The 20,630-nt window shown below is 51.5% G+C and overlaps 2 protein-coding genes across 3 annotated transcripts in view; one reads left to right on the top strand and one right to left on the bottom strand.

Annotated features, from left to right (window-relative positions):
• The window catches only part of OSER1 (oxidative stress responsive serine rich 1), a 313,341-nt gene that overhangs the window by 186,850 nt on the left and 105,861 nt on the right, over positions 1-20,630 (bottom strand). The window lies entirely within an intron of this gene.
• HNF4A (hepatocyte nuclear factor 4 alpha) overlaps positions 8,492-20,630 on the top strand; it is a 32,870-nt gene continuing 20,731 nt past the window's right edge. The window contains exons 1-3 of one of the 2 annotated variants that reach the window (XM_050806522.1): positions 8,492-8,740; positions 14,788-14,962; positions 16,106-16,200. In XM_050806522.1, coding sequence (XP_050662479.1) covers positions 8,626-8,740; positions 14,788-14,962; positions 16,106-16,200 — 385 coding nt within the window. In that variant the 5' untranslated portion in view covers positions 8,492-8,625. The remainder of the gene's footprint in view (positions 8,741-14,787; positions 14,963-16,105; positions 16,201-20,630) is intronic. The other variant, XM_050806523.1, reaches the window with a different exon arrangement.

Here is a 20,630-nt window from a genome sequence, read left to right as displayed (position 1 = left end):
CCAGAGACAGGACGTGGCTGAGATAGATTATAATGTAGTCTCTGGTTTGCAGTGCATGGCTGCTGGTCACATCCTCACAGGGCCCATGGGACACAGAGCCAGGTGGATTCCATGGATTTGGGTCTTCCAGTGGCTCTCAGGCACCTCTCTGCTTCCAGCTAGCCCTGGGAGGAGGGGGAGTACGGCATGGCAAGGCATTTGCAGAGCTGTCTTTTTCACCAATGTCCTTCAAGACATCGCTCAGGTCCATAGAGAGCCCCCCATTCATTCCCATGCTGGCTGGAGCCCCTGAATACCCGCGGTGACCTTCTGTCCTTGGACAAGTCACTTCCCCCTCTGATCTCCGTCTCCCCATCTGTGCAATGAGGGGATGAGGGTGGATCAGTGGTTTTCCAACCCTCAAATAAAATATTAAGATTGCACGTAAAAGGGAGTCGCCGGTTGAAGCTGGGCCTGTGGATGCATACCCTCGGCTCCTGGGAGCCTTGGAACCCAACTTGAAAAGCCCCAGCCCACCTAAAGATTCTCCTGGCTCTGACACTGCAGAGTTCTAGAACCCCAAGCTCAAAGCTGCCGCTTCTCATCCCTGTTTGGAAAGCTCTCCCCCAGCTGCCTTTATCTCTCTTTGGTAACAGAGCAAATTTGCTCAGGACCCAGCACAGGGGGAACAAGCAGACTGTTGACTCTTGAGCAAAGCCTCCTCTTTGGAGAGTAGCCGAGGTGGCCGTGGGATATACGTTGGGAGGCCAGCGGCCTCTTGCATAACCCTGGAGGCCTCCTGCCCACCCAGGCCTTTTCAGGGTTAGGGGTGAGGAAAACCGCAAACTCATGCCCAGTTAATTTTTTAAGGCAAAATCAACAGGCTCAGCAATGATTAGCAGCTGGGTAAGTTGGTCTTAATCAGGATGAGGACAGGGAGGGAGGAAGGAGGCCCAGGGATGGGGCCCAGTTATCAGTTAACCACATGAATGTTGCTTCCTTCCAAACCCGCTGGCCTTCAGCCCCAAGCTCCCTCATCTTCCTCTAGGAAATACTCCTGTGACAAGCCAGTGGCCACCCATCATTGGGTGAACAAACACAACGCCACTCATGGTCTGTGATGAAGCAGAAAGTGCTCGTTGTTAAGACAAAGCTCACCCATCACTGCTGCGTGGCTTTGAGCAAGTCCCTTTCACCCTCTGAGGCTCTGTGAGGGGCCCCAGGTCTGGGCCCCGAGTCTATGGTTCAGTTGACCAGCTGCCACTCCCCTGACGGCCTCAGTGTTTCTGTCCACCAAATGGGTGGGTTAGCCGAGGCATCTTTTCCAGTCTTGAAGCTTTGTGGGTGCCTGATTTGATTAAGCCATGGTGGCCTGCGCCCAGAGTGCAGAGGGTGGTATGAGTAGCATTTTAGGAGCTCAAAGAAGAGAAAGGGAGGGGACCTACCTGGTGTCTGCCATTGATATCAGCAAGCGTCAGATCCCAGCTCCAGGAAGAGGGCTGTCCTCTCAGATGGGAGGCAGGGGTCCGGTGGGGTGGCTGTGGCTGCAGGGATGGCCTGGCAGAGCCTCTTGGTGGCCCAGACCCCATGTCCCTGGACCTTGGAAGCCGCTAAAGGAAGCAGCAAGACCAGGCCAGCTGGTGGCTGCCTGGACTGGAGTTTGGTCAGTGGTTGGGGACCTATATTGTGAGATAGTTAGGACTTTGTCCACAAACTGGAATTTGAAATTTCAAAGGGGCAAAACTGAAGGGCCCTACCCCAGAGTGGAGATGGCTCTTGGCTTCTTTCCTCCACGACTTTTGTTCTTTGTCTTGATAAGTCCCAGTTTTTCCTGCACCGCTCCCGGAGTGGTGGGTGGGGAAGAAAAGATAGGAGATAGTGGTGTGGTGAGCACCAAAGGGAAGAGAAGATGCCAGGCAGCCCTGGGGTGGCCAGGCATGTGGAGGATGCCCCTGAACCTGCCTATGCCAAGGGATAAGGTGCTTTACCTCTCAGGTCCTTGAGTTCCCATGCAAGACTGAGGCAGTGAAACCAGCAGCTCCAGTGCCTTAGAATTCTGAAGTCCTTTCTGGGATTCCAGGAGTCATGATCCAGGCAGTGCATAGAGGGGTGAAGCCCTCAAGCTCTGGAGGTAGACTTGGGTTCAAACGACAGCCCCTCCCTTACGAGCTGTGTGGCTTTGGGCAAGTCACTTCACCTCTCTGAGCCTCAATTTTGTCATCTTTAAAATGGGGATGACAATAGCCCGTATCTCAATGGGCAGATAATATGAGAAGAGTAGAAGGTTTTTAGCACTAGGACTAGCACAGAATTTCTCTGTAAACATTAGACCTTATTATAATGTAAAAGAAAAACAATGTGGTTCACAGTGGCAGCTCCCTTACCACCATCCACAGCAGAGGCACGAGCTCCCTATACATGCCTCCCCGACTGCAGGCTGACCAGGGCAATCCCTCTTTCCCATCTCAATTGGGTCTCTCGATGGGTTCCAAGGTCCTCTGCTATCCCCTGGAATCTGCTGCCTCTTGAGTTGGGGCCTGACAGCCGGTAAGCCGAGGTAAAGAACGGCTGCTAAATTGATGGCATTGAGGCCAGACCTTGTTCATGGCTGGGCGTGCGGTACCTGGAGCTGTCCTGAGCAGGGGTCCTGATTCTGACTGATTATGTGGCCAGTGTTCATGAAGTCAATGACCAATGACAGTAATTGCTACTGTTGTACTGTGTGCGTACACCTGGTCATTTAATGCTTGAATCATCCTACAAAGAAGGTATCAACCCAATTTTTCTGATGCTGAAACTAAGGCTGAGAAAGGTAGAAGTTGAGGTCACAGAGTTTGGTACATTGGCACTGCCTGGATTTTAACCCAGATCTATCTGACTACAAGATCTGTGGTTTATTCCCCTAAAGAGAGGTCGGGGGAAGCGGGGGCTAAGAATCTTATCTACTCTCTCATTTAATCTTCACCACAAACTACAAGTTAGACCCATTCTACAGAAGGAGTAACCAAGGTTCGAAATAAAACTTACCTTGTACAGACAGCTGGTCCTGGGCTGGGAATATAGTCACCGGTATACAGGCACCAGAGACCAACACCCACAGGCTAACACCCACTCAGTCCACAGGAAGAAGCTGAATATTTTTTTATAAGCAGAGAAAAAAAAAACCAAACCAATACTGTGACATTTGCTCTGTGACTTCCTGTATTTATTATGTGCTCATACCTAAGCATTGTCAGGATAATGTTCTTCCTCATTGGAGGGCGTTATGAAGTTGCTTTCTTTTTTTCCATTAGTTAAAAAAAATTCCCTTGGAGGAAGGGAATGACTCTTTTTATAATTCATACATAATAATTGTACATATGTATGGAGCACATGTGTTTTTTTGTTTGTTTGTTGGTTCGTTTTTTTGAGACGGAGTCTCGCTCTGTTGCCCAGGCTGGAGTGCAGTGGCATCATCTCGGCTCACTTGCAAGCTCCGCCTCCCGGGTTTATGCCATTCTACTGCCTCAGCCTCCCGAGTAACTGGGACTACAGGCGCCCGCCACCATACCCAGCTAATTTTTTGTATTTTTAGTAGAGACAGAGTTTCACCGTGTTAGGCAGGATGGTCTCGATCTCCTGACCTCGTGATCCACCCGCCTTGGCCTCCCAAAGTGCTGGGATTACAGGCATGAGCCACCGCACCCGGCCCGAGGACATGTATTTTGATACGTGCATACAATGTGTCATGATCAATCCAAGTATTTAGGATATCCATCACTTCAAACATTTATCATTTCTTTGTGTTGGGTACATTTCAGATCTTCTCTTCTAGCTATTTTGAAATATACAATAAATGATTGTTAACTATAATCACCCTACTGTGCTATAAGAACTAGATCTTATTCCTTCTATCTCACTGTATTTTTGTACCCATGAACCAACGTCTCTTCATCCCTTAAATGAAACATTCTTTTTTTTTTTTAAGACAGAGTCTTGCTCTATCACCTAGGCAGCAGTGCAGTGACACAATCTCGGCTCACTGCAGCTTCTATCTCCCGGGTTCAAGCGATTCTCCTGCCTCAACCTCCCAAGTAGCCTGGATTGCAGGGGCTTGCCACTATGCCTGGCTAATTTTTGATTTTTGTATTTTTAGTAGAGACAGGGTTTCTCCATGTTGGATAGGCTAGTCTTGAACTTCTGACTTCAGATGATCCGCCTGCCTTGGACTCCCAAGGTGCTAGGATTACAGGTGTGAGCCTGAAACGTTCAAGATCTCAAGATACTGTACATTTAAAGCACCCCAATGTCCTCTCTTTCCACTTCCCATTCTGTCTGCTTATCTAACATGAGGAACATTGTATTAATCTGATTTTTAAGGATTTTTTGTCTGTTATGTGTTAAGTGTTTGTTTGGTACCCCAGTGAAAACATTCTGCATTGCAGACCAATGTGTGCTTCTTTCAGGGGCCTGGGATCATTGCATTCTTAGCCATTGTCACAAAATACATGGAGTCATATTTAAAATGTAAAGTTGTAACATACATATGTTTAAAATGGAAATGCAAAGCAAAAAGATGGATGTGCAATGTCATGTGTATTCAGTTCTCTGTACTTAGTAAATGTAACTGACTTGTCTGTTAGTGAACTACGGGTGCAAGGACACATCTCTGGCTACTTTGCATCTGTAATCCACAAAGATTCTGGGCAGCTGTATTATCACAGCTTGTTGTTTGTTTGTTTGTTTTTGCTGGCTAAAGGAAAATTTGTATTTTAATTATTTTTATGTACAGAAAACTCAACAGTGCACATTTAACCCAGGTTAGTGGCAAATTCTTTAGCCTTTGCCTTTTTGAGCTTGGTGATATGAGCCACAGACTTGGGACCCAGGACATTGCCGCCCCAGTGACAGTGGATCTCATCGTATCTGTCATTGTAATTGGTCCTGATAGCTTCCACCAGCTTAGCCAAAGCGACTTTGTCTTCCGAGTTCACTTATGTGATGGCGACAGTGGTCCAGGTCTTTCTGTGGACTAGATGTCCCAGTCTTGCCTTCCCCTTGATAATGCAGTAAGGGACCCCCATTTTACAACACAGGGCAGACAAGAAGACAACCAGCTTGATGGGATCCGTGTTGTGTGCAATCACCACCAGCTGAGCCTTCTTGTTCTCCACCAAGGTGGTGACGGTGTTAACTCCTGCTGGAAGGACAGGTGGTCTCTTAGAGGAGATGTCCCCTTTGCCAGCAGCTTCCTCGGCCTGGGCCGAGAGCCTCTGCTTCTTCTCTTGCTTTGTCTCTGGTCTGTACTTGTGGGCCAGCTTAAGCAGCTGAGTAGCTGTCTGGTGGTCCAGGGCCTGGGTGAGCTGGTTAATTGCAGGAGGCACTTTCAGCGACTTACAGAGGATGGCTCTCTGCTGATAGAGCGGGGCCATTTCACAAAGCGGGTGAGGTCTCTTTTGGGCTGGATGTCCTGTCCAATGTCAAAATTCTTAGGCCTTTTCTCAAACAGGGGATTCACCACTTTCTTGGCCTCCTGTTTTTTCACAACAGCAGGGGCCAGAGCCACCTTCTTTCCCTTGACCTTCTTTCCTTTTGGTATCTTGGGCAGTGGGAGGAGAGCCATAGCTTGCTTTAAATAAACTATGTGGTAACAATGAACAACAAGAATAGAAGAAATAATAGCTTGCCTGAGGTCACAGAGCCAGCAGATCTTATAGGTGGTGCATCATTTATATAAGGAATGTGTATCTAGAAGATATTGTTTGGCGTTGGCTAAGGGTGGAATGAATCATGTATGTAATAGATTATACAATTTACAGTAATGAGTGGACAGATTTACTTATGGGGCAGGTTATAATGTAGTGGGATGAGAATCTAGAACGTGCCTCCTAGGCAGTCATACAGATTGTGCATTTGGTAAGTCAGGTATGTCGTGGTTTGTGTATCTAATAGCTCTTCATCTGCAGGCTGTCTACCTAGTAGCTCTTGGATATAACGGGTCATGGCTGTGGCATGGTGTGGCTGATCCTGGTTGATCGTAGACCTTATTTAATTGAATCTAAGATGTCATCTATAGAAAAACGTATTGTTATTTTTGTTACCAGTGAAATTCTGACATGCCATTGATCACATTTCCCTTTAAGCAATGTGGAAGTGTGCCTCAGAGTGGATGAGGCCGTGGATTGCTGGGTTGTGTGGGGAGTAGCTGTGCCTGTGGCCTGCCATAGGTGCCAGGCAGGTGGCAGAGGCCTGGGCTCGGCTCCTGGAGGCTCCTCCCGGAGCTGCCCTCCACTCTTACCCCTTAGTAAGAGTTTACTAAGGGGTAAACTCTTCTGTGTTTACCCCTTAGTCAGATCTTCCGTTTCTGTCCACCTCTGCACTGCCCCCAAGGCCGGTGGAGCCAGATCAGATATTCCTGGGGTAGGCATGGGAGGAACCCACTGGTATATGGTCTCTTTCAGCCCCTTATCAAATCTCAAAGTGTGGGTTGTGGGGGGCTGCCTCTTGCTCCCTGCCTCAGAGTCTTGTCCTGGCCAACAGAAAGCTGAGCCAGGATCATCTTTCCATTTTACAGAGGGAGAAATTGAAGCCCTGAGAAGAGACGATGGAAATAAAGTTATCGGAATAGTGACTGAGCCAGTTCCTAAACCCAGGTCTCCTGACACCAAATCTAGCCTCTCTTGTCCTCCGCAATAGTTGCTCCTTCTCCCCTTTCCCTGCAGGATATAGCACTTCCCAATCATCTCAGCTTCAGAGGTCAGATCAAGTGGGGAGAATAAAGCTAAGCAGGGCAGAGAAAGGGCTTCTAGCAGTGGGAAGAACATGGAGATGCCTCCTCAGAGCACTCAAACACATGCTGACTCCCGATTTGCTCACTCATTAATTCACCCACACATTCACTCATTCTCTCACTCGTTAATTCACCCACTCTTTAATTCTTTCACCCATTTGCTCATTCACTCACTCATTAATTCACCCACCCATTCACTTATTAATTTACCCACCCATTTGCTCACTTACTCAGTAATTTACCCTCTCATTCATTCATTCACTCACTCGATTCATGCATTCGGTCAACTCACTCATTAATTCACCGTCTCTAATTCAATCACTCCTAATTCACCCACTCATTAATTCCCCCACACACTCACTCATTAATTGGTGCTCCCACTAATTCACCCACTCGTGCTCACAGGTGTCACCAAGTCCCTCCAACCTGCCCTTCCAGTCAGCAGCAGAGGACAGGCTCCCAGGCCTCCCAAGTCTCAGGCTTTCCTTCCTCTGCCCTCACTCTCTGCCTTCTACATCAAGACTTTACTTCCCCAGATTGATTGGCAGCCCTTGAAAATGTCTGCACAGAAGGCAATGAGGGCTGGAGGGAGTGAGAAGAACAGAGCGCACCATGAGCTTCAGACAGCCAGGACCAGCTGTGAAGTTTTCAGGGCCCCAACCAAAACAAAAATGCACAACCCCTTGTTCAAAAGTCATGATGGATTTTAAGTCATGATGAACCAGGCACCAGGACTTTCTAAGGGTTGGGCTGCCTGTGACTGCACTGGCGATACCCCCACCAAGCCCACTCTGAAGGTAGGAGACAGGTGGAGAGAAACGGGGATGGAAAGGGGGATACACAACAGGGAGAGGGAGGAGGAAGAGGATGGAGGTCTATGAGGCCCCATTTGGTGTGTGACTTATGCCATCTCATTTCCTTCTCAGACCACCCTTTGAGGCTGATTGTACATTTTACAGAGAAGGAAACTGAGGCTCAGAGAGAATCATTTACCCAAGGTCCCAGTTAGTAGATGGTAGGCGCCAGAATGTAAATCCAGGTATCTGCCTGCTCTGGGAGGGGGTGGGGGTGGGGGAAACAGGAGAATGTGACGGGAAAATCCGAGATGGAGTTGGCCTGGGCAGAAACACTGGGAGCTGTGGGAGATGGTGAGGGGCAGGGTGGGATCACAGGGAGCAGGAGCAGGGAATTGGAGGTGAGTCTGGCCCTCCCAAACTTCCAGTCCATTCTGCTCCCAGGGGAACCGGGAAACTGCAGGGGAATTGGAAGGGAGCTCCCAGAACAAGGATTCAGAAGATTGGCATCTGGGGCCTGGGATTTAGGTTTCTAAATCATGGGCCATGGGGCAGCCTTATCTCCGCAAGAGCATTGAGGGTAGAAGTCAATGATTTGGGAAGTTATTGAATTAGGGGATCTCGGAGGTAGGCTGTCAGTGCCTGATAGTATCAGTTAGAATGCCTGACTTGGGGTGACAATGGCTTGGAGGGGTGGGTGAGTCAAGGGTCAAATGAGTGCCCATGAGTCATGATGCCTGCCTTGTACAATTGATAACTGAACATCGGTGAGTTAGGGCCTCAACAGTTGTAATTAGCACCCCGGGTGTCAGCCAGAAACCAACAAACAGCCAAATCCCTGCAGCCCCGCCCTGCCTATCCACCGGCGGGGGACCGATTAACCATTAACCCCCACCCCTCCCCGGCAGAGCCTCCACCCCTTCACAGAGGCTAGGCCAAGACTCCCAGCAGATCTTCCCAGAGGACGGTTTGAAAGGAAGGCAGAGAGGGCACTGGGAGGAGGCAGTGGGAGGGCGGAGGGCGGGGGCCTTCCGGGTGGGCGCCCAGGGCAGGGCAGGTGGCCGCGGCGTGGAGGCAGGGAGAATGCGACTCTCCAAAACCCTCGTCGACATGGACATGGCCGACTATAGTGCTGCACTGGACCCAGCCTACACCACCCTGGAATTTGAGAATGTGCAGGTGTTGACGATGGGCAACGGTAGGTGGGGGCAGGTGTGTCAGTGGGGGCAGGTGTGCCTGGGTCCAGGAACAGATCTTTGGCACTCAACTTGGGGGTGGGAGGAGAATGATAGAAAATGGTAGGTTGGTCCTGCAGGCCAGCACAGGTGTTGCCAGGTGAAGCCCATGTGCCCAGGTGCAGTGATCACGGGCATTCCGGGTGAAGGGAGGCCTGCAAGGGCCAATTTCCAGCAAAAGTCGATCCCGGCTATTCCTCCCAGGCCCTTCCATTCCTCACTGCCTCACAGCGGCTCCGCTTGGCGCTTGGCGCAGTGACGTGATGGTGAGCTCCCCCTTGGTGCCCAGCTCCAGCAATTCAGCCCAGCACGGCCGCTTTGTGAACCCCTCGGGCCTAGGTTCAGAGAGACAGCAAGGGACATTGTATCCCTGGAGATGGTGGTTGGAGACATAACTGCATTTCTTGGTGTCTTTGGGACTTTCCTAGGGAAAACGGAGTTCTCAGGGAAGTCTTGCTAACTACAAAGCCAACTCAGCACTGTGTGTGTGGTGTGTGCGTTCGTGTGTGATGGTGAGTTTCCATGTAGGTTGTATAGGTGGGGTGATGCCTTCAGGAACACATTTGCATATGTGTGTTCATTTGTCTCTGTGTGTGAGTTCTGGGTCTATTTTCCTTTGTATTCATTGAGTGGGTCTGTGTTTGTGTCTCTAGGAGGTGCCCGTGTTGATCTTGCTTATGCATGTAAGTGACTATGTGTGTGTATGTGTGTCTGTGGATGTTGGTACATGTGTGCTGTGTGTGCGGGTCATAGAGCACATGTGTTTGTGCATGTAGACCTGTTGGAGTGCCCTGTTCTTCCTGCATCTTTATCCTGTGTGGGCGTTTTGTCGTGTGCCCATATTTGTACCTGCTGTGTACATATGCAGTCCCCCGTACTGCGGGCGGGGGTCAGCGGTCTCTGGTGTGCCCACATTTATACCTGCTGTGTACACACACAGTCCCCCATACTGTGGGCGGGGGTCAGCGGTCTGTGGTTGGCCATATGTGTGCCTGTGTACACACATAGTCCCCCATACTGCGGGCGGGGGTCAGCGGTCTGTGGTGTGCCCAGCGGTCTGTGGTGTGCCCATGTGTACCTGTGTACATATGCAGTCCCCCGTACTGCGGGCGGGGTCAGCGGTCTCTGGTGTGCCCGATTGCACAGACCCAAGTGCAGGACTCTGTTGCTGCCATTCACCAAGTGAGATTCACATCAGCAACATGTCTGTTTGTCTCTGAGCAGATTTTGTTGCGGGCGTGTCTCTGCAGATTTAGGCATCCCTCCGACATCTCCGGAGCATATCTGGAGGGGCGGGCAGTTCTCCTCCCCAGGGAGGCAGGGGAAAAGAGGAGGCCTGGAAACCCCTCCTGGAGGGAAGGGCGCCATCGGTCCCAGGCCAGCCTCAGAGGAGAGGGGGCAGCAGCTGGCTGAGGTCAGTCTGCCACCCCACTTCCTTGTGTGTCTTGGAGCCACACAGCCAGTATCAGGCTGTAGCTCCAGCTGAGGCCTGGAAGCTTGTGGTCAGCTCAGCTAGAGCGAGGAGGCAGCCGCTGGGCACTGCCTGTTGTCAGCTCAGCAGGTGCTCACCTGCCCCTGCTATCCAATCACTGTGTGACCTTGGGCATGTCACCTCCCCTCTCCTGGCTTCTGTATCTTCTACAAAACAGGCTTCACTCCTCCAGGCCTGCTGGCTGGCCGACTTTTAGGCCTGAGGACCATGCGAGGCGAAAACACACCAGAGATAGCAAACAAGTTGAAGCTGTACGAGGTGGAGTGTCGCGTGGCCCCACGAGGACCGCTGCCCTGCCCCGGGCTGCTCCCCAACCCTGCCCCGGGCTGCTCCCCAACCCCATCACCTTTTCAAAGCCCAGGAACTGTGTGCTCCTGAGGCAGAGGCCAAGCCCCTGAACTGGATGTCCCAAAGACAAGACCACCTCCAGCTCTGGAACCAGAAAGATCTGGGCGCAAATCCAGCATAGATCCTTCCAACCTGTGTGAACGTGGCAAGGCAGTTTCCTCTCTGAGCCTGTTTCCTCATCTATAAAATGGGAATAAATAATAGTGTCTGCCTCCCAGCACTGGCCAGAGGATAAATAAAACAAGGTGCCTCGGTGCTTAGCCCTGGTAAAGGGCCTGGCCCCAACATGGGTTGTGTCAAGGGCTCTGAGCATCTGTAAGCAGGGTTCCCACGTTCCTCACTGGAGTTGGAAGTGGTCTGAATTGGGGTTATGTGAAGTTGTCCTCTGAAGTGTTTTGAGTACATCCTGGGCTGGTGGCTCAAAGGCTCCAAGGATATTTCTTCCCCGTCCACTCCCCACCCCAATGCAGCGGCAGCCCCAGGGGGCTCCTTGTTCATTAGAGGCCCCAGCAGACACCTCAACATGTGCGGCACTGGCCGGAGTAGCCCGGCAAGCCTGGACCATAAACCCGTGGCTCTGCTTCACAGCAAGCAGTGCGATGACATCAGGAAGCCACTTGTCCTCTCTAAGCCTCAGCGTCCTCACCTGCAGAATGGAGGTGCTCGGCTGACCTCAGAGGGGAGATGATAGAGCTGACAGCCCCCAGCCCATCCTGCCCCAGAGCTGGGAGCTACTTCCCCAGCCTCCTACTGAATGACCAGGAGCTGTGGGGTCAGTCTCCCCCGGGGTCGAGGGAGGAGAGGCCGAGGGAGAAAGGGCACCCATGTGGCTTAACAATTATCCCCATCTCCAGGAATAATTCACCAAGTCCTGGGGACACCTGGGAGTCTGTGAGGGCAGAAATGAGATGCGGCAGTGTCTGCTTGTGACAGAGCCTGGAAGTCCTCTGCTCTGAGAGTTTTCCTATGCAGAAAAGTTTTTATTTCACGAACACTGATATAGTGCTTACTATGCACCAAGCACTTCACATACACAAATGAGTATTCACCAGGTCCCCATAACAAACCTAGGGGAATATCACATTCCCCATGTTACAAATGAGGAAACAAAAGCATAGAGAAGTAAACAAACACAGCCAGCGTCACATGGCTAAAAAGTGGGCAAGCAGGGACTGAATCCTGGGCAGAAGGACTTCAGAGGCTGTGCTGTTACCTACAGCACGTGGCCCTCTCTGGGTCTAACTGGATGCCTCTGAGGAATCCGAGGTCGGATTCAGGATTTCTATGAATACACGCGTGTGTGTGTGTGCATGTTTGTATGTGTCTGTATGTATGCTAGTGCATGTATGTGTGTGTGGACTATGTGTATGTGTATGTATATGTGTGGACTGTATGTGTGTGTGCACACGTTTATGTAGCTGTGTGCTATGTGTGTATGTGTCCGTGTGTGTGCATGTGTATGGACTGTGCATGTGTGTGCATGCATGTGTTATGTGTGTGGACTGTGTGTGCATATGTGTGTGCACATCTGTGTGTGCATGTGTGGACTGTGTGTATGTGTGTGTGCACTGTGTGTGTGTGGACTATGTGTGCATATGTGTGAACTGTGTGTGTATGTTCATGTGTGTGGAGTGTATGTGTACACATGAGTGTATATATGTGTGTGTTGATGTGTGTGCGTGTGTGAATTGTGTGTGTGTGTATGTGTAGACTGTGTGTGTGTATGTTCATGTGTGGACTGTATGTATGTGCATGTGTGTGTGTGCGTGTGTGTGTGACTGTGGTGTGTGTGTGTGCCTTTGTGGACTGTTGTGCATGTCTGTGCATGTGTGGACTGTGTGGTGTGTGCATGTGTGTGTGGACTGTGTGGTGCATGTGTATGTGTTTGTGTGTGGACTGTGTGGTGTGTGTCAACTGTTTGATGTGTGTGTGCATGTGTGTGTGACTGTGTGGTGTGTGTCTGCATGTGTGTGGGCTGTGTGGTGCGTGTGTGTGCTTATGTTTGGTGTGTGTGGACTGTGTGGTCTGTGTGTGTGTGCATGTGTGTGTGGACTATGGTGTGTGTGGACTGTGGCGTGTGTGCACGCATGTATGTGCGTGTCTGTGTGGTGTGTGTGCGTGTGTGGGCCATGTATGTGCTTGTGCATGGCATGTGTGCATGTGTATGGACTGTGTGATGCGTGTGTGTGTGGACTGTGTAGTGCGTGTGTGTGCTTGTGTGTGGTGTGTATACGTGTGGACTCTGTGGTGCATGTGTGTGTGCTTGTGTGTGGACTGTGTGGTGTGGGTGGACTGTGGTGTGTGTGCGCACGTGTGTGCATGTCTGGTGCCTGTGTGCTTATGTGTGGCGTGTGTGCATTTGTGTGGACTGTGTGGTGTGTGTTTGCTTGTGTGTAGCGTGTGTGTGTGTGGACTGTGTGGTGCATGTGTGGGTGTGTGTGTGGACTGTGTAGTGCGCATGTGTGTGCTTGTGTGTGACGTGTGTGCTTGTGTGTGGACTGTGTGGTGCGTGTGTGTGTGTGAACTGTGTAGTGCATGTGTGTGTGCTTGTGTGTGGCGTGTGGTGTGTGCGTGTGTGGACTGTATGGTGCGTGTGTGTGTGAACTGTGTGGTGCGTGTGTGTGTGCTTATGTGTGGCATGTGGTGTGTGCATGTGTGGACTGTATGGTGCGTGTGTGTGTGCTTGTGTGTGGCGTGTGTGCATGTGTGGACTGTGTGGTGCGTGTGTGTGTGCTTGTGTGTGTGGTGTGTGCATGTGTGGACTGTGTGGTGCATGTGTGTGTGCTTGTGTGTGGCATGTGTGCGTGTGTGTGGACTGTATAGTGTGTGTGTGTGCTTGTGTGTGGCATGTGTGGACTGTGTGGTGCGTATGTGTGTGCTTGTGTGTGGCATGTGTGCATGTGTGTGGACTGTGTGGTGCATGTGTGTGTGCGTGTGTGGCGTGTGTGCGTGTGTGGACTGTGTGGTGCGTGTGTGTGTGCTTGTGTATGGCGTGTGTGTGTGGACTGTGTGGTGCGTGTGTGTGTGTGCTTGTGTGTGGCGTGTGTGCGTGTGTGGACTGTGTGGTGCGTGTGTTGTGCTTGTGTGTGGCGTGTGTGCGTGTGTGGACTGTGTGGTGCGTGTGTTGTGCTTGTGTGTGGCGTGTGTGCGTGTGTGGACTGTGTGGTGCGTGTGTGTGCTTATGTGTGGCGTGTGTGCATGTGTGTGGACTGTGTGGTGCGTGTGTGTGTGCTTGTGTGTGGCGTGTGTGCATGCGTATGGACTGTGTGGCACACACGCTTGCATTTTCCCGGGGGCTGATCCATTGCATTTGTCATCTTCTCCAAAGGGGTCTATCTTTGCTGAAAGATTTGCTGACCAAAAAAAAAAGGGTCGGGGGGAGTTCAGCTGCTGATATTTTTTTAAATTTGGAAACAATCAGACCAGTCAAACTGCTCCCTTTTATGGTTAGAGAAACTGAGGCCCAGAAGAAATTGAAGCAAGAAAAAGGAAGTTGCCCAAGTTTACAGGCTAGTTAGTGGCAGCATCAGCACTAATGCCCAGGACTCCTGGCCCCCAGCCCCAGATCCTCTTTCCACCTGCCTCTATGGCCCTCCTCACATTTGTGTAGATGCATAGCTTTTGCCTGTGGGAGAGGAGGGATGGGAGACGTGTCCAGACCCTCCTCGGAGGCCACATGAGTGGGACTGTTCTCGGCCCAAGTCTTTCCCGTTCTTCAGAGAATTTGCGGGGCCCCTGGGCACGCAAGCTGAGATCCACCCAGCCCTGGTCCCTTGGTGAGAACTGAGGGACAGGACCTGGTTCTGGGGAGAGATTGCAGGGGAATGTTCCTCCCTTCCGCAGCCCCCCCGCCAGTTAGGAGGCAGGCTCCCACCCCAGAAGGTGGCCAGGTTTTCATGCCTTCCTAGAGAAAGCTGGGGCTCATGGCCTCCACCACAGGGAGATGCAGACCCTCAGACACAACTCTGTGAAGTCACAACCAGCCCCAATTTACAGATGTGAAACTGAAGCTCCAAAAAGTCGGGAGGTCACTGAGCGGGGAGGTGATGGAGTGGGAACAGCTCCCAGATCTGGCTGAGGCCGAAGCCCTGGAGAGATCCCCGCAAAGCTCTCTTAGATGTCTGACTTTCTGTTCTTCCTGAAGCCTCACTCCCTTCTCTCCTGGTGCAGACACATCCCCGTCAGAAGGCACCAACCTCAACGCGCCCAACAGCCTGGGTGTCAGCGCCCTGTGTGCCATCTGTGGGGACCGGGCCACGGGCAAACACTACGGCGCCTCGAGCTGTGACGGCTGCAAGGGCTTCTTCCGGAGGAGTGTGCGGAAGAACCACATGTACTCCTGCAGGTGAGGAGCCTCAATTTCTCCAGCTGGGAAATGGGCACACTTGGGCTCATGGCCCCAAGGTCTGTCTTCTCCCTGAGTGGGTGGGTCCCAGAGACAGCTGCCCTTCAGGGCCTTCACGGCTCTTCTGGTTTTGTAGGCTTTGTGAATCCAAGATGAGCATCTATTCTAGGAACCACATTTACTGATCATCAAGCTACTGGCTGCCGTTTATTGAGCTCTTATCATACGCCAGGCACCATACTAAGTCTTCGTGTGTATTTAATCATCCCCTGGAGCCCATTGTTCTTTTTCCCATTCCATGAGGCCTCTTCTGAAGTCTCAGTAGATGAGCCCGTCTTCCACTCTGGTGTTTTTTCGGGGACAAATAAGAGATTGACCCCAGGCCATTCCACTTACCCCAAGGGCTTCCACCAAACCCTAAGTCTTCTCAAGGCCTTGGAGAGCCCTCTTTCGAAAGCATCTCCTGTTCTGGGTAACGACAATAATAAAATCATAGCAGCTGTCTATCGTGAGCACTTGTCATGTACAGAGACTGTGCCCATCAGTGCATGACTTCATTTCACCTGTCAACACCCTGTGAGATGGTTACTGTTGTTATTCCCGTTTTATAGAGGAGGAAGCTGTGGCGTGGAGTGCTAGGCATTTGCCCAAGGTCAACCAGCTTGAATCAATGGCAGAGCCAGGGTTAATATTCAGGACCCCACCCATCACCACTGTGTGGCACTGCCTCTACTTCCTATCCGCCTCCAGAGAGAGGCTTATGTGAACCAAGTATTAACTCTGAGCCATAACCAGGAGCCTGCTCTGGGTTCTGGGCTTTTATAGGATGTGGTGGAAATAGCAAGGCTCTGGTACTCAAGAGGTCGAGGTTCCCAACTCAGCTCTAACACCAACCAGCAGAGCGACCCATGACCACATGTTGCCTCTCTGAGCCTCAGTTTCCCCATGTTTAGCAGGACAGGACTGGGCTCTTAGAGAGTTCATAGCACCTCTCCAGCTCGTGGTGGGCTCAAGAGAGAACTCCTGGGATGAAGAGATGAGAGCACTGAGGCTGGGGGGTCAACTGGATAGCCAGGGCCCTAGTTCTGTCCTTAGAGGAGGAAGTTGTGTCTTCTCCATCCAACCATCCAAAGCCCTTCCCAGATTTAGCCGGCAGTGCGTGGTGGACAAAGACAAGAGGAACCAGTGCCGCTACTGCAGGCTCAAGAAATGCTTCCGGGCTGGCATGAAGAAGGAAGGTGAGCCTCGGCCCTCCCCGCCCCCCCACCACTGCCCCACCTGCACCCACATCTCCCCGACAGTCATTTACAACTGTAGCCACACTTTATGACTCAGTGGCAGGCCCCAGGGTGACTGGCTAATGGCTGAGAAGAGGGAGGGCCGGGAAATCTGACCATAGGGAGCGGCTGGGCTTGGTCTTGAGAAAGATTCAGAGAGATAAGCTCCTACCCTTGGCTCCTCAGGCTCCCAGCAACCACCACCCCTGCCTGCCTGTCTGTGCCACCACAAAGCAGCCACATTGTGTGTGTGTGTGTGTTTTAATATAATATTTTGAACATTAGGACATTGCAAACATCTGAGTACTCACTACCCCAGCTTTACAAAGGGGATAGCCAGGGGTACCCGATGCCTGAGCTTCCTGTCCCAGGGACAAATGCCCCAATTCCCTTAGTATTCATTTGTGGGTGTCAGGTGATCTCCAAAGTCTTCACATTCTAGAAAATGGGAACAAGACCCCAGTCCCATCCTGGACGAAGGAGGAGGAGAAGACCACAGCACAATATTTATTAAGGTCTTGCCAGGCCTCCTGCTACCAGCAGGTATCAGTCACTGGGCTGGCCTTTTTCCACACTTCAGTGGGCTGGGTTCATTTCATCTTCATGACAACCCTGTGTGGGAAAATGTCATGAAAATGAAAGGAGACCAGCCCATTGAACCTATTACAATTCCTCCCTTTTTGTGGATGCAGGAACTGAGGCCCACAATGGTTAAGCAACTTGCCTAGGGCCCTACAACTGCTCCTTGGAAGACCTGAGGTCCCAGAGCTTCTGTTTTTGGGACCACACTTCAGCACTGTCTATTATTTTATGCCCTCCAGATCCCAGGGACGTTTAAAATTGTTTTCAGCCCAAGCAAGGGAAGCAAAAATCTTTTAACTGCTTTAAAGTAACTTGAGGCCAGGCGCAGTGGCTCATGCCTGTAATCCCAGCACTTTGGGAGGCCGAGGCAGGCAAATCATTTGAGGTCAGGAGTTCGAGACCACCATGGTAAAACCCCATCTCTACTAAAAATACAAAAAAATTAGCTGGGCGTGGTGGCACATGCCTGTAGTCCCAGCTATTCGGGAGTCTGAGGCAGGAGAATCGCTTGAACCCAGGAGGCGGCGGTTGCAGTGAGCCGAGATCATGCCACTGCATTCCAGACTGGGCAAGGCAGCGAGACTCTCTCGCGAAAAATAAAAAAGTAACTTGAGTTCATTTTCGAATCTCTTCATTCCCTGCTCCTCTAAAGTCAACTTTTCCCAGCTCTGCAACTAGTCCCAGACCTTCCCTTCTAGTCCACAGTTGGGCCGCACCAGCCAAACCTTGGTCTAGTCCTGCTAGTTCTGTAGAAACACCCCTCACCCCCACCACCCAAGCACACCCCAGAAGCAGGAATGTAGGACCCAGCTTGCTCCAGGGCCCACTGAGAAGGAGGGGAGGGGAGGCTTTGGTAGACGCTGTTTCCCCTGTATCTGCTCCTGGCCCCCTGTTTTCTCTGCCCCCTCCCTTGGAAATATCTTCTATGTCTCATCCTTATGGGGCCTTAGTTTGAACTCACGAGCTGTCTTGGAAAATCTGGGCTTGTTGACCCCGATGCAGGAGTGGGTGGTCCCCAAGGCCTGCTCTAAACACTACAATTCTAACATCTAGACCTCAGTGGTTCTCTAAGGGCAAGAGGGGCTTTTTCAAGCTGCAGACACTCCCTCATCTCCCAAACCCAGTTTTCAATGGGGTTGAGCCTGTCCCATCCACTTCAGCTTCCATTCTGTGGACCGAGAAAGGTTATGAATGGGAACCTGATGCACGTGTGAACAGCTGGAGGCAAGAAAAAGATTGAGGAATACAGACTGAGGTTCCAACATTCCCGTGGTTATATTAGTCAGTGATTCCATTATCCCAAAAGCCTAAGATTTTAGGCACTACGATTGCTCCTAGGTGTCATCCAGAGGGCACTGCGTTTGAGAGAACATCTCTGTCACAGTGAAAGCTCAGGTCTGTGACAGGCAGAAGGGAGAGGGGTTGGCAGCCCTCCTGAGTGGATGGTCCTGCGTGTGGTCAGTTGTTATAAATGTCTCTTATTAGACATCCAGAGTCATTTTCACTTGTGTAATTTAGGGACGTTTCTGTCCCTTCTGGCCTCTAGTTTTCCCATCTATAAAATGAGGACATTGGATAATGAACGCTTCAGCCCTATGAGTCTCGCTCCTCACTCCCTGACCTACCTGCACAAGTCACACTGCCCACTTGGATGGGTGTGTTTGTTCCCTGGTCCCCTCTTTTTTTTTTTTTTTTTTTTAGTTGGAATTTTGCTCTTGTTGCCCAGGCTGGAGTAAAATGGCAAGATCTCGGCTCACGGCAACCTACACCTCCTAGGTTCAAGTGATTCTGCTGCCTCAGGCTCCCAAGTAGCTGGGATTACAGGCGTGTGCCACCACACCTGGCTAATTTTGTATTTTGAGTAGAGATGGGGTTTCACCATATTGGCCAGGCTGCTTTTGAACCCCTGACCTCAGGTGATCTGCCTCGGCCTCCCAAAGTGCTGGGATTACAGCCGTGAGCCACCGCGCCCGGCCCCTGGCCCTCTCTTGAGCTGCTGCAAAGCCAGCAAACCCCTTACTAGGCTGCTGGAAAGGGGGTGAGAGCCCCAGACCATTCAGCCTTAGCTCAGCCTTGAAAATAGCTGCTTGCTTCCTGGCCCAGGGAAACGGACATGCTGCCCGGAGGATAGGAGAGTTGGCTGATGGCAAGTGAGCATGGGTTAGTCGATGCTGATGCTTGTTTACATGCCTGGGTTACCTGGAAGTTCATGACACATGCAGTCACTTGGTTGTTTTGAGAACGGGCCAGAGTGACAAAGTGTTCAGTTGTCACTGTGGTCAAGCTGTAGGAAATGAGAGTATTCCTAGCTGTGCCTAAGTCTTCTAGGCCCCACCAACCCTCCTCAGCCTGCCGGGAAGCTCCCAAAGCCCAAAGAAAGTCTCGGTGGAAGTCTCACTGGCCCGGAGAGTTGGGACAAGTTTTCATTCTTTTTCTTGATGACCTTAGGAGAATTTGAGGACTGAAATCCAAAATAGTCCCTGAGAACCAGAAAGTGTGAACTGGGAAGGTGGGATTTCGAGACCATCTGAGTTTATAAGAGGGCATCAAACCTACCCTCTCCCCACTTTACAGAAGAGGACACTGAGGCTAGAGAGGTGATGTGATGGGTCAGGGCTGGAGTCAGGTCTAGAACTCAGGCTCCCCAGAGCTGAGCAGACGCCACGCTCCCTGGAGTGAAACTTGCAGTGATCCGTTTGGGAGGCACATTTCTTGATCTAGACGGCTGAAACTTTCTCTCGACCACAGAGAGGGGCTTCAGGTCTCATGGGCCTGTAAGTCTCCGCCAGAGGATAGTCCACCGTGGCCGGAACGGGCTCCCTGGAGGGACAAAGAATCCAGGGAGAACCCTGGGGGTCAATGGGCCAACAGCAGGCCAAGAATTCTTTCCTGTAACCCAAAGCCAGGGAGACAGACACCTGCCTGAGCCTCCACTGTCAGGCCCGGGACAAATATCCGGCTCCTGGCATCAAAAACCCAGCCCAGAAAGCAGACCCAGGGTTGCAGGAGGTGAGCGTTGGTGATGGGCCAGGGGCCATCTGATGGAACCTTCCTCGGAAGCCACGGCCCTGCTCCCCACGGCCCCCTACCCAGGAGTTCTCTGGGAAGACAGGCTCATCACCTCTCCGCCTCTGCCCAGGTCGGTTAATATTCAATAGAAGTTACATTAGGTCCCCGACCCTGCTAATACTGAGCAAACATTTGGAAAACATCATTCCGTGACTGAGCTCGCGCCGGGCACTGATAACGCCCGCCTAACCTTGAGGAGCCCTAGCCGCAGCTGCTGACAGCAGCCCTTTCATTCGGCCCGCCGGCCACTTGGCGCCCTGGTGGGTGGGTGCGGGCGCTGGCAGGAGGCTGCCGTGGGAGGGGTGTGGGCAGGTGGGGCGGACGGCCCGGGCAGGGAAACCGTGCTCTGAGCTGGCCCTGTCCACGTGGTGGGTCTGAGAGGAGGCTGTGCTTCTGGACTTCTGTTCCATCCACTGACTCCCGGGCTCAATGCAGAGGATTTGACTTTTATTCTCTGATTTTAACAGTGTGTCAACATCAAGAGAAAGTCGAACAGCTAGGGTGTCAATGTTCCCTGGAGAAATAGGGTTCTTATAAGAATTAGAGTTTATGACCAGGCGTGGTGCCTCACACCTGTAATCCCAGCATTTTGTGAGGTTGAGTGGATCACTTAAAACCAGGAGTTTGAGACCAGCCTAGGCAACATAACGAGACCCCATCTCTCAAAAAAAAAAAAAAAAAAAAAAAGCCAGGCATGGTGACACATGCCTGTAATCCCAGCTATTCGGGAGGCTGAGGCA

The sequence above is a fragment of the Macaca thibetana genome, chromosome 10 (genome assembly GCF_024542745.1).
Source record: "Macaca thibetana thibetana isolate TM-01 chromosome 10, ASM2454274v1, whole genome shotgun sequence".
Classification (NCBI taxonomy): Eukaryota; Metazoa; Chordata; class Mammalia; order Primates; family Cercopithecidae; genus Macaca; species Macaca thibetana.
The sequence above is the reverse complement of the archived record's forward strand: the minus strand, read 5'-3'. Positions and strand labels throughout refer to the sequence as shown.